Source organism: Calidris pugnax, unplaced genomic scaffold, assembly GCF_001431845.1.
Source record: "Calidris pugnax isolate Ruff unplaced genomic scaffold, ASM143184v1 scaffold102, whole genome shotgun sequence".
NCBI lineage: Eukaryota > Metazoa > Chordata > Aves > Charadriiformes > Scolopacidae > Calidris > Calidris pugnax.
The window spans coordinates 190739-207562 of NW_015090846.1; the positions used below are offsets into that span (position 1 = coordinate 190739).

The following is a 16824-nucleotide window of genomic DNA, read 5'->3' on the forward strand; positions in this document are numbered from 1 at the left end:
GCCCCCCGCGCGCGCGGCGAGGCCCCGCCCCCTCCCTCTCTGAGGCGCCTGGCGGCGAGCTCCCCGGGCGGCCGGATGTCGCTGTTAGAGGCTTTTCGGTGGGGTTTTTTTGCATTTATGCTGCCGTATTGTAAAGGGTGAAATGTTAGAACTGTGGAAAAGCTTTCGCGAGGCTGAAGTCGCGACCTGGCGCCCGACATGTCGGCGGCGCCTGTCAGAGCGCCCGCCGGGGCCCGCGGCTGCTCTCCTGAGGGGCAGAGCCTTCCCGGGGTGGCTTTTTCACCTTTTTGGGCAACTCTTGTCAAATTTGAAAATCAGAGGTGTGGGAGACGCGTAAAGGAAGCTGCTCAGTGAGCCCCCGGTTCTGTGATCGCTTCACATCGGTGCCTTCGTTTATGTGGAGCACGTTTGTTGACCTGTCATGTTTTTAGGCTCTGGAGTGTTGCTAGATGTCTAATTTTTATTACCTTAATATCTTTATGCTCTAATGGGGACAAGAACACCACTGTTCCATGGGATCACATAAAGGGAGCTTTCCATCCTTAACTGTCTTGGAGTCTGTTTAATGAACTGGCAACACACCTTGGTCTGGTTTATTCACAGAAGAGGTTGGGAGGAGATGAAACGGAGCAGGGTTGGCTCTGTGAGGCTGGTGCTCAGTTCTACAAAGTGATTCTTTTCTTGGTAAAATTCTGTGGCCTTTTGGTGCTCTGTGTGGGCTGGAGAGGTGTCACCCAGAGCTCGCTGCCAGCCCAGCCGTGGGGAGGTTCGTTAGCATATACACAGGGAGGTGCACCTAACTATCGAGGAATTAGCAGGTAGAAATTATGTTGACAGTTGTACTGGAAATAATAGGTCTTACCCTTTAAATGGCACCGTGTGTCAGAAGTTACAGATGACTTTCACTGCCATAGTGAGTTATTTTGATGGTGCTATTCTAAAAATAAGTCAATGAGTGTTCTTGCTTTTGTAGACAGTCTTTGCGTGGGGAGCTGTGGTGTTTAACTCCTGATTTGTATTACGCTGCTGTCAAATCAGCATTTATTTAAGTTCCTGAAGTACTCTTTTTGGCAAACGTGCTTTTTCAGAGCTGTTGTAGGAAGACTCATTTTTCTGGATGCGTATGCCAGGGTCAGGGTTTGATCTGTAATACCTTATAGTGCAAATCGGTTTTTCTGCAGAGTTCTCAGGTAGAAACAAGAAGCCAAGGGTAAATATTGTGAAGATCTGTGGCAAATCATTCTACCTGGTGTAAAGGTGTTGGAATTTTTCACTTCATCCAGTTTTATGTTCTACTTAGAGTGAAGGATGAAATTATTATGGAAGAATTTGGTGGAGAGCATCAAATACAACTAAATAAGATACTGCTCTATATTTCCATTAGGTTTCTTTTTACTAACCTCAAACATCCAATTAGCAAAACCAAATTGAGCTAATAAACCAATATAAATGTGATATTTCTTTGATATGAGTTTGCAACTCTTGCTATATTGGTTGTCACCCTTTTGGGGTCTTTCCTGGCTTTTCCAGGACATCTGAAACTGATCAGCTAAAAACTAATGTTCCTTAAATCTGTTTTCTTATGCTGCAGTGTGATCTGCTCAGAGTTAACTGCAGGTTTGAAAAGGTGTAAGCTAAATGGAAATCTGAAATAGTGTTCAGCATTAAAATACATTAAAATAGTCTCCACCTTTTCCTTTCGTATACAGGAGCAGCAGAGAACTGTGGACAATTCTTCTGGGCAGATCAGCTTTAAGAGAACCAGTAAGTCCATGTCTCACTAAGGAGGTTTGCCCATCACTGAATGGACTGCATGGCCAGATGTATCACTTGTACATCTGGTTGAATATTAGTGAAAACATGTTTTGCTGCTTTTCCCTCTTCCTCGGTGCGATTTTTGTTGCTTTGTCTCCGCTACTTGTTCATTCTTCCACTCCTTGTTTGTAGCTGCTTCATGAACTACCTGGAAGGGTGTATGTGAAAAGGTGGTTCCCTTTCTGGAGCGGACACACAAGTGCTACTTTCTAGACTGGCTGCCCTGGGGTATTCATGAGTGGTACAGCCCGCTTCCTTATTTTCTGGGACGGAGCCCGTGCTTTCAAGAATTTGCCCAGAGGTTGGAAATCCAAATGTTTCTGAACCTAGTCCGTTGCCTCCTATTCCCTCTCCCTTCCTGTGATTAGGTGAGGCAGCGAGCTTTCTCATACAATACGCACCTTGAATCGGTCTGAATCATAGATGCTTGTCTTGTGTCTCTCTGTGGTGGTGGAATTTCTTTGCTTCACTTAAAATTAACAAATCTGATACTCAGCAGTGTACGCTGAGGAATCCGTTCAGTAACATTTTGTTCTTTTTTTAGGCTCAGATCGCTGCAGAATTGAACAAGCACTGGCAGAGATTGTTAGAGGGACTTTCATACTATAAACCGCCAAGGTATAGTAATTGCCTGATTTTAGAAATTAACCACTAAAATGGGGTCTCTTAGTAAGCAGGGGAGCATGTTGAGTATTTCTCTCTGATCACATACAAATAGATTTTTACCCTCTTGCGTGACTTGAGATTTCAGAAGAGGAATAGTAAGAAAAAGTACTTAATCCACATAGCATTTCGGGGTGTGAAATACAGACCAGAAAGAATTAACAGCAGTTTCTGCTGTCATTACTTACATGAGGTAGCTCTTAACCCTTGCCTCTGCTGAGCTCAGTGATCATGTGCAGGTGTGTACCCTGTGGAGAAGTGATTTCTCTCGACACTCAGGTCATCTCAGAAAGATAATGCAGATTCCCTCATTGGAGAAGGTGGAATGAATATAGCCCACATTTATTATAGTAATAATCGTGAACAATGTTAAATTTTGTCTGGTGGGAAGACTACACAATATTGTATGAAATACTGGAATGCCATTGAAGAAAATGCAAATATTCTGTTCAAACTGAAAACTTTGAAATTAAGCCTCTTTAGTTCATTCTTTGGGATTGCTGCATTTTTCATGACTAAAATTTCTTTTTTCTTTAGTACAACTTCCGCAGAAAAAATAAAAGCTGATAAAGATGTAGCTGCTCCACTAAAAGAGTTGGGTCTGAGGGTCAGCAAGTTTTTGGTGAGTGAAGGTGCTATTCTGGTTATTTTTTATCCCTGCAATTGGAATGCATTGTTATTGGGATTCTGTTATTTAAGTAAACTTCTTGATGTTGAATGGAAACTTAAATTCTTTTCAGTTCAAAGTAGTCTAAAGGATGTTAGAAATTTATGTTGGGGCTCTAGGTGTAAATTTTTAAAAGTGATCAGTGACCTTGGGGTATTGTGGTTTCTCTGGTTAACACCCCCTCCTGCTGCAAAGGGCCCTACTTTCCTGAAAGTCACCCGCTTTTGCTCTTTCTTGGGTTCTTTCAAGACATCTGAAACTGCTCAGGTAGAAAACGATGTCCTTTAGATCAGTTGCCATATTAGAAAATACTGTCAGTTTACATGCAGAGTTATGTTCCTTCAAGCCAGAAGCTGGAATTCAGTGACTGGTGGCAGTACTTTTTTTTAAAATCACTGTTATATTTCATTTGCTGAAGTTAAACTGGCTACATCTGAGCAACATCAAAGCTCACGTATTTTGCTTTAAACACAAGTGCTGACTAAATCAAGCATGTGTCTGATGAAAAAAAAAATTTCTTTTGGCATGTTATGAAAGGTATTTTACTTTGAGGAGAAGAGCTCCCTGAATATTTGGAGAGAATCTTCATCTTTAATGAATTCAGTTGCCTTTTATTCATTTCAGAGCATCTCTTTTTTTTCAGGGTCTGGATGAAGAACAAAGCGTGCAGTTGTTACAGTGTTATCTTCAAGAGGATTACAGAGGAACAAGGGACTCCCTCAAGGTCCATAGCTCCTATTTACATTCTGTTTACTCCACATCTTTCCTTAATGCTGGTAGTTTCTTGATGCAGATGGTCACATGTGAGTCTGAGTTCTGATTTGGAAACGGGTTTGTAGCTTTTCTTCTCTGAACCTACAATGCTCAGGTGCTGCTGTAAGGGAATGTGATAGCAGATACCCAGGCCTAACTTCCTAGTCCCTCTTCCTGCTTGAGTCTCTCTCCAAGGATTCAGCTCCTCTCTCTGTTGCAGGAGTACAGGAAAGTTAGAGATTTCTGAAGGAAAGTGAGTGGGGATGAAGAACAAATACGTAGTTACAAATGAGTACTGGCTTTGTACTTTTGGAATCTGTCTTTCCAAAAGAAATAGGAAGAAAAATTGTCTTTTATTTATTTCAGTCTTTTTTTTTGTATGTATTTCTGCAGTAGATAATTTTTTATTTTGTTGTGTTTTGCTTACAGACAATTCTTCAGGATGAAAGGCAGAGTCAGGCTCTGATGCTGAAGGTTAGTAATTTCCATTTGTATTTTCTGTTGAAAAGATCTGTTGACAGACAACTGACTTTTATTTCTATGGATCCAGAAAATCTTGGAATAATTGAAGTATTCCTTCATATAAAGAACAGATTTTAGAAGATGTTTCTGAAAAAGAGGGATGTGCCTAAAGATTTGAACAGTGTTAGTAGTTGCTACAGAAAGGAAATTTTAGGCTTAATATTGGGGAATTTAGTTGGGCATATGCACACTTCTGTTTCCTGTGGTTTATATGTTATTGTCTGAAGTGACAACTCTGAAACGGAGAGGGGTGATCATACCTGACAGAGGATAGTAGGGATGAGGAAGGAGAGATCATCTCTGTCTGTCTTTTTGCCCTCCTTTTCCAAGTTTTCTAACTTAGCAGTGTAATTATAGACATGTCCCTATGGGGACATTTTATTGAGTTCTGCAAAGTTAATTAAGTTGGGTGGGTGGTTTTTTTTTTTTCCATATAGCTTATAAACTGCTTAGTTGAAACTCTGTCTGTGGTAATGTTTGAGCACTGTATATTGTGCTGAAGGCCTTGGCAGTATATGGGAGAGGAAAGCATGTGGGGGTTGGACACTATAGGAGGCTGACCTCAATGTGTGCATTCACAGCTTGCTGACTATTACTATAGAGGAAAGCATGTGGGGGTTGGACACTATAGGAGGCTGATCTCAATGACCCTGTGCATTCACAGCTTGCTGACTATTACTATGAAGAGAGGATCTGCATTCTGCGCTGCGTCCTCCATCTACTCACTTATTTTCAGGATGAGAGACACCCTTACACAGTGAGTACAGAACCTTTTACTGGCCACGATGTCATTGAAATAGGGTAGATATATAAGTTGTGTAGTAATTATCCACTTGTGATTGTAAACAGCCTGTGAGTGTGCATGTGAGACCTCTATTTATTCTATTTCAGGCACAATACTTCCAGTGTGTTGAAAAGTTGGACAAGGAACTAGTTCCCAATTACCGGAAGCAGTTTGAAGCACTGTACAAAGCAGAAGCTCCTACGTGGGAAACACATGGAAATCTCATGGTATTGTGTTTCTTGCTGTTATTTATCAAACTTATAAAGTCTTTCGTTTATGTAGTGTATTGGAAAATGGGTATGTGCAGAGGTAGTAAAAAAGGATGTTTCTGCTGGTCCAAGAAACCCAAAATTTCTTTTCTCTCTAAAAGAATACTTTTGCTTAGAAACAGAGAGAGTTGCATGAAACATATTGTTCCTTGTAATGAATCCATTGGTAGCCCTAGGCTAACGGATCCATTTGAGTGTAGTTTATTAATAAACTGAAAGAATACTTTTGTTTAGAAACAGAGAAACATATTGTTCCTTGTAATGAATCCGTTGGTAGCCCTAGGCTAACAGATCCATTTGAGTGTAGTTTATTAATAAACTCTCTGCATCAGCACACTCTGTATTTGTAGTGGATTTCCTTGCTATTGATACAAACCACTGGCTACACGAGCTGTTGAAATGCTTCAACACTTAGTTTCTAACTGCTTTGACTGACCTGTGGGCTTCACCATGTGATGGTAGAACTTTTCCTTGTGCAGACAGAACGTCAGGTTTCCCGTTGGTTTGTGCAATGTCTCCGTGAACAGTCCATGCTCCTGGAAGTCATCTTTCTCTACTATGCCTACTTTGAGATGGCACCTGATGAGCTTCTGGCATTTGCAAAGATGTTCAAAGAACAGGGATTTGGCACTAGACAAACCAACAGACATTTGGTAGACGAGAGCATGGATCACCTGGTGGATCGTATTGGGTAAGTGTCATGTGTATTTGTGAAGTGAGTACAGAGCAAAACTATTGTTTTCCTCAAGAAAAAAGCATTTTTAATTCTTGCTGCTGCCTATTAAAATCACCAGTATTTCAAGCTAAGCTTATTGTGATGATGGCAAAAGAGCTTTTCTGGTCACATGGGAGGTTTGTGGCAAAATGAGGGTGTGATTGCAAAATTGAGAGGTATCCATATGCTAGCTTTAATCTACTATATAATCTTGCCTCTGGTAAGAATGGCAGTGAAGACGTTGTGCTGCTCCTCCTTAGATGTTCTGGTGGTGAAGTGAAATTGCATCTTCCCAGCCCTGTGGTGTGGCTGGTACCTGCATGGAGGCCAGCGGTCCCTCTCTGACCTGGAGGTCTTGCCTCCGCTTGAGCTATTGTGGGTCTGCTTAGAAATAACAGTAATGTCTTCATTTTGCTGCATGGGACATCACTCGAGCTGCAGCCAGGGGGAATGAAAATCCTGCCAGGTGGTAGAGAGTTACAAAGGTGAAAAAGTTACCTTCAAATTTCAGTGACCTTTTTTTGTCTGTTCAACCAGAAATGGGAGTTACGAAGACTGTAATCTGTCATATACTAGCATTTAAAGACAAAATTTGGATTGCCTGCTCTTAATTTCATGTAATTTCTTAGTGCTTCAGAGAAGAGCTGAACAAAAGCAAACTAAATGTTGGTTTTTGACCACTTATAATTAAAAAAAACCCCAACCTGAATTCTTAAATAAAGTTTCTGACCTACTTGTTTTCATTCTTTTCCTACTTGCAGCTACTTTAGTGCTCTTATTCTGGTGGAAGGCATGGAAATCGACTCCCTCCATGAGCGTGCTTTGGATGACAGGACGGAGGAGCACAAGTTAGCCAACAGTGAGCGCATCCACCAGGTAGAGCACTGGCAGAATAACCCCTTGTCGGGTCTAACAATGCAGAAGTTACTGTGATTACCCAAGCAGAGATGTTAATAGGTTATGTCTGCAAGTTTCTGATCCTTGACTTTGTTGACCAAGTGTAGGAACTAGCATCCACACAACATTCTGAGGCAAATAAGAATGAAATTAATTCTTCTTCTTATATTTCCTTGGTTATCCTGGAACTTTCTCTAAAGAAAGATGTGTGCAAAGAAATAGTCATTGTGAAGTTTCCAGAAGGGAATGAAAGAAAAGATTTCTGGTGTCAGTGCTTTTAAGACAGAGAACATCTGGGGTTAGACCAACTAGTCAGTAAACCATGCAGAACAACAGACCAAGGATAATTCTTCTTATATTTCCTTGGTTATCCTGGAACTTTCTCTAAAGAAAGATGTGTGCAAAGAAATAGTCATTGTGAAGTTTCCAGAAGGGAATGAAAGAAAAGATTTCTGGTGTCAGTGCTTTTAAGACAGAGAACATCTGGGGTTAGACCAACTAGTCAGTAAACCATGCAGAACAACAGACCAAGGCTGCAGGTATATGATTTATTCAGTTGTGTGTTCGAAATAATTATCTACAAGGGAAAGGCGACTGTTAGCGAGAAGACACAACCAGCTCTGTGCTTGCTGAGTATGAACTTCTTTCAGAAGATCTCAACTATTTTGCTTTTGTCTTGTTCTCTGTGCAGGAGATGGACAATCAGCTGCTGCAGTTGGGGGATGTCTCACATCATGCTCCGGTGCTTTTGGCCTGGGCTCTGCTCCGTCACACTGTAAACCCAGACGAGTCCGCAAACGTCATCAGGAGAATGGGCAGCACTGCCATCCAGCTGAATGTATTCCAGTATCTGACAAAGCTGCTGCGGTCGCTGAGCAGTGGGGGGAAGAATGTGAGTGTCTTATAATCATATATGTAAGCTCTTGAAGGTTTTTAACTGCTGCCGATGTAAAGGTATGATGGGAAGTAGATGACTTTCGACGAATGTTCTTTCAAGCTAAATCTGGTTTTAAGCAGAGTATGCTGTAAAGCATGTTTTATCATCTTACCTTTTTTCAGCGAAGATCAGAAATCAAGTTGAAATGAAACAGATTTTTATGTCCAAAGAATAATAAAAAAAGCTTTTGTAAGTTGAGGAACTACATCTCTTTTGAGCAGAATAGACTGCATTTAATCACATTTATTGATTTGCCTCCATAAGCGTAGTTGCCATTGTGGATCTTGAGAACTGGATGATTTATCTCTGCCCTATTCTTCATATATGGTTTCATTAGACAATACTGTGTACAATAGATCATTGTGGATCTTGAGTACTGGACAATTTAACTCTGGCCTATTCTTCGTATATGGTTTCATTAGACAATACTGTGTACAAGAGTAAACTACTTTGTAGGCAGAAACCAGTGAAAGCAAATGCTTTTGATTTCTGTGAATGCTGAGTGCTTCTTTTCTTGTTGTTTGGAAGGCAGTTCTAATGATAATGGTAGTGGCAAAAATTCTCATTTTGATGAAATGTGTGATGCTAATGTGGAGCTTAACTAATGACTGCCTCCTGTTTCACTGCCTCTCTGCTGACTGCAGCAAGGATGGATGGAAAAGGCAGTTACTCAGTTTTAAAGCAGACTGAGTACAGTTACAGTGTGTTCTGTAATCCATCGTCTTTCCTATAATGGCTTTGTGTATTCTTTCTTCCCAGTGTACTGCCAGCACAGCTTGTATGTGTATTTATGGACTTCTTTCCTTTGTCCTGACGTCACTGGAACTACATACATTGGGCAATCAGCAGGTAAGCATCTGAGGTGTCTGTTACCTAATTTTCTGTTACCTAATTTAAAGTAACCTGTCATAACTGGTGTTAATTGCCTTTGTTAAATTGTAATCTTGCATTTGAGACTGCAAACTATATGTGACTTAGATAGATCTGAAAGAGTGATTTGCTCTTTTCCCTACTGCATTTACATAATTCAAATTTAGCAAAAACCTCTGCAAACTGGCTGATTAATAATGAAAGATCATATCTTGCACTTGAAGTCCTATGGATTTGAAACTAATTGCTGATGCATCCAAAGCAATGAAAATAATACATACTCCATTTACAAGTTTGAGAAGATATTATGTAGCTCTTTGCAGATATATTTGTCCTGGCCAGTCCAGTCATGATAAGGAACACGGCTTTAGGCTGGCTGTGTGTTCTGGGTTTGGGTGTGTTGGGTGTTTCTGTTGTGACTAGAGGAGGTAGTTACATCTTGGCTGGTAGACATGGAAACTTAAATTCCAAATATGTGGCAGAACTTGGTTGGGATGAAATCACCTTGTGTAAAGTAACTTTGATTCTCTCTGACCTCTCATCCTGTGAAGGATATAATTGATGCTGCATGTGAAGTTCTGGCAGCTTCCAGCATTCCTCAGCTCTTCTGGAAGACGGTGAGTGTATTGGCAACTTCTTTGACCTACCTTGCTCATAACTAAAACCTGATAAAACATCCCCTTTTAGGAAAGGAACAGACTAGTTGTATTTATTAGTTGGTTTCTAGGAGGGTCTGAGGAGCTAGTGTTTGTTTGTATCTATCTTTGATTTATTTTTGCCCTTTCCTGCCTTTTAGGTACAGCCTTGGCTTTACTCTTGAAGGATACTGGAACAAGTTTTAATATAGGTGATAGTTTAAACCAGGGCTGGGGTTGCAAGGATTGAACTAACTGCTGGCAAAAGCATTGTGCTTCTTTTTCTGTTGTCACAGAATTAGGATGATATGTAATGCATTATAGTCTTGGTTCCTGCCTTATACTTGCACACTGCCTCATGCTTTAGTCTGTGCAAGGACTGGAGTGATACTTTTGTGCATGATTAATGCTAAATGTACAACTTAAAAAGGAACTGTATCCTTGTGCTATACTTCAGCATTTCTTTTTAGTAATATGTTTGTTTTCTTTTTTCACCACCAGGAACCTACTGCGGGTCTGGGTATTATCCTGGACAGTGTGTGTGGGATGTTCCCCCATCTTCTTACTCCTCTCCTTCAGCTGCTCCAAGCCCTTGTGTCTGATAAATCTACTGCAAAAAAGGTAGGGGATCTCTCTTGGTGTTTGGGAGATGTTTTATTTTAAGATGGGAATAGTGTGCTACGTGATAGTGCTGCGTGATTCTTTCTGTCATTACGTGTGCTTATCTCCATTGCAATCTTAGATAACAGACATTAAGCTTTTGCCAAAGAACAGTGGACAGGGCTCCTTTTTAGTCCTGTGCTGTTGCAGGACACTGTTTTGTGTCAGTTTTCTTTTAGAAAACTTTTAAACTCTAATGGCTGAAGATTAAGATACTGCCTAATTTTTCAGGTTGTACTTTACTCATAAGAAGTAAAGTACATTCATTAAATGATACTTGTCTGGACATGTGGGCTGTCTAATAATGTTTTGGTAGGGTTGGTGTATTAGAAGGATATTGTCCACGTCAAGAAAACTTGCCTATTCCTGGAAATGACAGGTTGATTAATTTTTAAGAAGGTCTGGCTGTTTGGATGTATTGTTTAAGCTTTCTCTGTCTGCAGGTATACAGTTTCCTGGATAAAATGTCCTTCTATATTGAACTGTACAAGCATAAACCTCCTGATGTGATCTCTCATGAAGATGGCACACTTTGGCGAAGACAGGCTCCAAAGCTCCTCTATCCTCTTGGTAAGGAAACTGCACTTGAGCTTTTCTTCTTGAAATGCTTTGAAGTGCTTTGAATTTAGTTCTTTATTTGCCTTCTAACTCATGGGTAAATTTGTGACTTCATTTCACCTGCTTCTTCACTTTTTAGGACTAGGTCAAACAAATCTGCGGATACCTCAGGGAACAGTGGGCCAAGTGATGCTGGATGACCAGGCTTATTTGGTACGATGGGAGTATTCCTACAGCAGCTGGACACTGTTTACCTGTGAGATTGAGATGCTGCTCCATGTTGTTTCGACAGCAGGTGAGATAGGCTGGGAGTATAAAAGAAAATAAATGATTGTTAATCGCTATCGGTTTGAGGTTACTAGTAGGATTGAACAGTTCTGAATACTTTTGAAAGAGCATGGAATACTTTCCAAGAAACCTATTCTTTAAATTATTATAGTACTGTGAAATTCCCTGCAAAAGGCCAAGAGCATATAGTGAGATGAGATAAATTTTAGATGAGGAAAAAGTTGAGATAGATGAGATAAATGTGTTTTGGTATGGGGAATGATGTGTGCTAAGATTAATGTGTGTTGTTCCAGATTCGATTACTGCTTAAGTATGATTTTGCATTCTTGTGTTAATTTTCTTTACCCAGATGTGATTCAACATTGCCAGAGGGTCAAGCCAATAATTGATCTGGTTCATAAAGTCATCAGCACTGATGTATCGATAGCAGATTGCCTTCTGCCGATCACCTCACGAATCTACATGCTCCTGCAGAGGTAAGTCCCTGACCAGCATGAAGTCACTAATACCAGGGGTACCTGAGAAGATATAATGAGCGGAAGAATGGCTAATTAATAATTTTGCCAAGACCTTTGCAAGAAGTGTCTCTCAGTGTTTGAACTCCCTGAGACTGGTGTTCAGTTCTCAAGACTCTTCTGGCTACACACATTAATGCTTTGATGCAGCAGGATGGCCCCTCTTCCACTTCTTTCCTGAATGTTGTGCAATTGTATCCATTTAAAGGCATTTTTTTGTTGGTAGCTATAATTACATGAAAGAAGAATAAAAGATATTAGAGCAGTAGCTTCCAGGTGTTAAAACAGTTGTGCTTATTAACTCTCCTCTCAGTGTTAAGTGCCTGGGAATTGATGTTCTGCTGCATAATTATCGTTCGCTGTGACAGTCTGCTGTCTTGCCAGCTCTGTCTCTTGCAGTAAATTGATCTGACTCAGGTGTGAGGGGGAGGTGGCAAGTCTAGACTGAAAGTGCAGACTCTGGTGTCTGTATTTGGGTTGGGTATACCTGGTTGGGTATACTTGTGAATAATTTATACTTGCGCACTTCAGCAAGAGAGAAGGATTTTTTTTTTTATCAAAACAACAGTGTATGGGATAGACCACAGATGGCAGTGCTTTTTATGAATAATATTTCTTTTTCCTAGGCTAACAACTGTAATCTCCCCCCCTGTGGATGTTATTGCTTCTTGTGTCAATTGTTTGACAGTGCTGGCTGCTCGGATGCCAGCCAAGGTGAGGAAATAACCTTCTGGATTTGCTGGGTTTGAGAACTAGTAGATGTGTATACATGAATGAGAGGGAATATCTTTACTTTTTATCTTGCAGGTTTGGACTGACCTTCACCATACGGGGTTCTTACCATTTGTTGCCAATCCAGTGTCCAGTATGAATCACATGATTAGGTATTGCTGATCCCCCAGTCTTTCGTGTTTTTTTTTTTCTAACCTATTCATAACCTGTCCTAAGAACTTTTTGCCAGTGTGAAACCTATGCATCTGGCAGCTCTCACTCATGCCAGAATCCTGCTATTCGTGTAACAAACCCTCTTCCTCCTTTTACAGTGCAGAGGGAATGAATGCTGGGGGCTATGGAAACCTGTTGATGAGCATAGAACAGCCTCAAGGCGAGTACAGTGTTACTGTCTCCTTCCTGAACCTGATCACGACTCTCGTCCGGGTGAGTGCTTTTGGAATGCTCTGCAAGTGGAGACAGCTGTAGGCTGTTATGATAGGAAAGTGAAATACAGCTGTGTCTGAGACCCCTGTGCATCAAACAGGTCTCTATGAATAATTGTTGGTTGACACTCCCTTCTGTGCTACTGTTTGTGCTTTCTCTGTAGTCTGATTTACTCAAAGAGCTGTTTTGATTTATCTGATCTACAAAAGAATAGAAGTTGCTTGTAAATCTATGTCCCCATGCTCGATAGTTTGCTCACGCTTTAAAGACATATAACATATCTTCTTACAAAAGGTTTCTTGCCCTTTTAATCAGAAGGGGAACAATAACATTTGTGTTTCTCCCAGGGGCAACTTGGTAGCACCCAGAGCCAAGGACTAGTGCCTTGCATTGTGTTTGTCCTGAAGGAGATGTTACCAAATTATCACAAATGGCGTTACAACTCTCATGGAGTGAGAGAGAAAATTGGTAAGGATGCTGGGGGTGAGAAGGAGGAGGAGGGGATAAAAAGGATCATCTGTCTTTGCAGAGAGGATGTGTGAATTTTTACTCCCTTTTTTATCATGCCTTTTCTAGCTACCATATGGGATTTGATTTGTATGTATTGCTAGATGCTGTGATTTGTCTGAAAATATTAGGAACTAGGCAACATATCTTCCTGAAAACTGAATAATCCATTTCATCTCTGTTTCAGGATGCCTTATCCTGCAGTTGATCCATGCTATACTGAATTTATGCCCTGAAATGGATCCTCGCAGCAGGTAAGACAGGTGGTGGATTTCAGCTCTGCCCTAGCCTGGCTAGTTGCTATTTTTTGTTTCAGTTTTTGAGTGTATATGACTAGGAATGAACTGGGGTGGTTGTGCTGTGCTGGTTCCAGCTCTTTTCAGTGTTACTGATTACACGAAGCGTGGAAGAGGATTAGGGACATTTTTTTTTTTTAGAACAGCTGGTGAAGAAAGAGAAACCAGTTAAATAGATTTCCTGGGACATACAGCCATCCACTTTCCTATTCAGTGCATCCACTCTGAAGAAGGTAGAAGGGAGAATAAAGCAGGGGTCAGGGGGGTTGTAGAAATGAAGAGATTATTTTGTGGTGGTTTTTTAAGTGTTAGGTGGGAAAATCCTGCAAGTGCTCCTAGTGATGATGTCCTGTGTTTGTGTCTCCCAGCAATGCCCCCAGCCTCCAGTCCCTGTGCATCTTCAGCCTGGCCAACACCGAAGCAGGACAAGCTGTCATTAACATCATGGGAATTGGTGTGGACACTATCGATATGGTAATGGCCTCCCAGTCTAGCAGGTGAGTTGTGTGGTTCATTTCAGTGGTGTGAGGAAAGAAGCAAATGATAATTTTTAAACTTAACTGTAGTTGATTGCATTTAAGAGGGAGTCAGCTCAGCAGCTTGCCATGGCAGCTGCCTTGGATGGTCTGGAGGAACAAGCCTTGTTTGTTCCAGGTCTGTACGTAGTCTTTGCTGTACAGTATCCATTTCATGCAGTTGTTTCAGTTTTATATTTCTAAATGACATTTGGAGCATGCCAGTGGGTGTAAATGTGTTCAATTGTTTAACATTTGCTAGCAGTTACATATTTTTTTTAAATTAAAAATTCACTTGAATGCAATTTATATGTTTGAGTGAGTGAATTGGAAGCGAGATTAGAGCCAATGTTACAAGTTCTGTGTCTTCAAGTAACATCAGAGTTCCAGTGAAATTATGCTCATTAATAAATTGTAATAAAGCTTGAACTCTAATTTTGGAAGTACTAGGGGGATGATCAGTCTTTTCAGGGTGGTTCTGAAAGCAGGTTATTATCTGGAAGTATTAAAGATGTCTGCAGTGTTGGAAGTACTCTGGAAGTATTAAAGATGTCTGCAGTGTTGAGTGCCTTAAATTCCTTATACAGCTTTCACCGAGGCTTGAATCTTTTGCTGTAGCTGTGGTTGAATCTCTCTCCTTTCCTCTGTTCTCTTTGCCTGGCCAACCTGACTTGACACACCCAGCCAAACTAGCTAGCAGATTGTTCCTGAGAAAGTCTGCCAGTTTTTTCTTTCCAAACAAGTCTGGAAGGGAATCAAAACTTGTTAAGGAGAAAGTGAGACCTGTTTGAGAAACCTTTTTGGCTTCAATGTCTCTTCAGAATGTTTATCTGATAAGGAAAAATCTTAGGAAAATATCAGACTTAGAACCAGTTTTATCTCTTCATTCACTTTTGGTACGCTATAATTTCTGAGAGATTAATTCCATAAATGTTTCTCCCTTTGTTTTAGCACATTTTAAATCTCTGTATCCCAAAAAGGGGGGAAAAAAAAGTGACAATTGGCTGTAAGGCTATTTTTCTTTTTTGTTTGATGTTGAAAACTTGGAGCTGCATAGACAATATTTTTTGTGGATTTGGAGGGGGGTTTTATTTCAGCAGTTTTTATGTGGTGACATGTCAGTCTGAGTAAAAATGTCTTACAATCCCCAACTGACAGAGTACAGAATTTCATCTTTGGATGTTGTGCAAGTAATAAATGTCAGCCTTCAACATGGTTACTTTGGTTTCTTTTTGGAATCCCAGTGATGAGTCCCAAGGCCAAGGTCAACTGCTGATCCAAACAGTTAAGCTGGCATTCTCGGTTACCAATAATGTCATCCGGTTGAAACCCCCCTCCAGCGTGGTGTCTCCATTGGAACAGGCACTGACTCAGCATGGTACGTGTTTCTCCATGGGGGCAGCCTGGGAAGCTGGGTTTTTTTTTGGTTATTTGCAAATAATCAGTATGTGCCTCATTACAAAGAGCAGTTAAGATTTCAAGGTACCAAGAGGTGGTTTCTACTGATGGGAGGAGGCCTGTTCTCTGTTCTCTAAGGCATTCTGCCTTAGACAGCTGCTTAAGCATTAAGCAAACGTGGCTAATTGTTTGCTGCTTTGTGATGAGATGGGTCTAATTACAGAATACAATAAATCAGCTGCTATTAATACCTCTGGCTGGGCCCATGCCTTGTTATCCTGGAAGAATGACATAGTTCTCACCTTCTGCTATGGAAGTTATTATTTGGTGAATTTGTTTGTTGAAACAATGGAAAGTTATTTGGTAAATAGTTACATCTTGTTGTGGTTTCTTCTCTTTGATTTTAATTGTGTTCTCTCCAGGTGCTCATGGAAACAATCTTATTGCGGTCTTGGCCAAATACATCTACCACAAGCACGACCCTGCGCTCCCGCGCCTGGCCATCCAGTTGCTCAAACGACTGGCGACGGTAAGATGAGACACACACGTGCTCCTGTGCTTCTCCCCGTGTGACTGATTCCACCACTGAAGTCCTTTCAAGATCATTTCTTCAGACTTTTATTTTATATCAGGGAGCTTAATGCAAGTCAGCTGAAGGCAGTGTGGACTGAAAGCTGCAAGTTAGGGTACATTAAAAATCACTTAAAGGGGCCCTTAATTTTTGAACGTAAACTTCTGCTGTGTTGGAAGTCACTTACCATCTCACTGAGAGGCTTTACAGGAGTGGGGTGTTTTCTGCAAAGTATTTGCACATCTGGTTGATCTTTTTCCACTTCTTTCAGCAACTTTCTCAAGTCATACTCTTAAATACATCACCTTTGTAACTGGAACTTTTACATCTTACTGAGAATCCTGTTTAAGTATTTATTGGGAGCTTTCAACTTTGCCTTTTTGACTTACTCTTTTTGACTACTATACTTCTGAAAATGTATTTGCAGTTTCAGGGGAGATTTAGGTTAGATACTAGGAAGAAATTCTTTACAGTGAGGGTGGTGAGGCACTGGAACAGGTTGCCCAGAGAAGCTGTGGTTGCCCCATCACTGGAGGTGTTCAAGGCCAGGCTGGATGGCTATTTGAGCAACCTGGTCTAGTGGGAGGTGTCCCTGCCCATGGCAGGGGGGTTGGAACTAGATGATCTTTAAGGTCCCTTCCAACCCAAACCATTCTATGATTCTATGATTCAAGCATATAAATCCAGCTCTGGGTTTGTTTATTTCAAGAATCAGTATTCCAAACCTGTTTTTTTCTCTTTGTCTTTTCCAGTTTTGTCATAACCCTTGAGAAATAAGGGGTTGAGAAAGAGGTGAGGGATAGAGTGGAATTGCCAAAGAGGAAAATTTGC

General features: G+C 40.8%; 1 protein-coding gene across 1 annotated transcript in view; it reads left to right on the forward strand.

Annotated features, from left to right (window-relative positions):
* The window catches only part of NUP188 (nucleoporin 188kDa), a 50507-nt gene that overhangs the window by 462 nt on the left and 33221 nt on the right, over positions 1–16824 (forward strand). The window contains exons 2-25 of the mRNA XM_014943028.1: positions 1710–1764; positions 2360–2433; positions 3016–3100; positions 3789–3869; positions 4328–4372; positions 5085–5177; positions 5312–5431; positions 5953–6164; positions 6950–7064; positions 7777–7977; positions 8782–8871; positions 9444–9509; positions 10029–10148; positions 10631–10757; positions 10885–11040; positions 11383–11509; positions 12175–12262; positions 12356–12432; positions 12592–12706; positions 13054–13174; positions 13401–13467; positions 13878–14006; positions 15269–15402; positions 15845–15951. Coding sequence (XP_014798514.1) covers positions 1710–1764; positions 2360–2433; positions 3016–3100; positions 3789–3869; positions 4328–4372; positions 5085–5177; positions 5312–5431; positions 5953–6164; positions 6950–7064; positions 7777–7977; positions 8782–8871; positions 9444–9509; positions 10029–10148; positions 10631–10757; positions 10885–11040; positions 11383–11509; positions 12175–12262; positions 12356–12432; positions 12592–12706; positions 13054–13174; positions 13401–13467; positions 13878–14006; positions 15269–15402; positions 15845–15951 — 2605 coding nt within the window. The remainder of the gene's footprint in view (positions 1–1709; positions 1765–2359; positions 2434–3015; positions 3101–3788; positions 3870–4327; positions 4373–5084; positions 5178–5311; positions 5432–5952; positions 6165–6949; positions 7065–7776; positions 7978–8781; positions 8872–9443; positions 9510–10028; positions 10149–10630; positions 10758–10884; positions 11041–11382; positions 11510–12174; positions 12263–12355; positions 12433–12591; positions 12707–13053; positions 13175–13400; positions 13468–13877; positions 14007–15268; positions 15403–15844; positions 15952–16824) is intronic.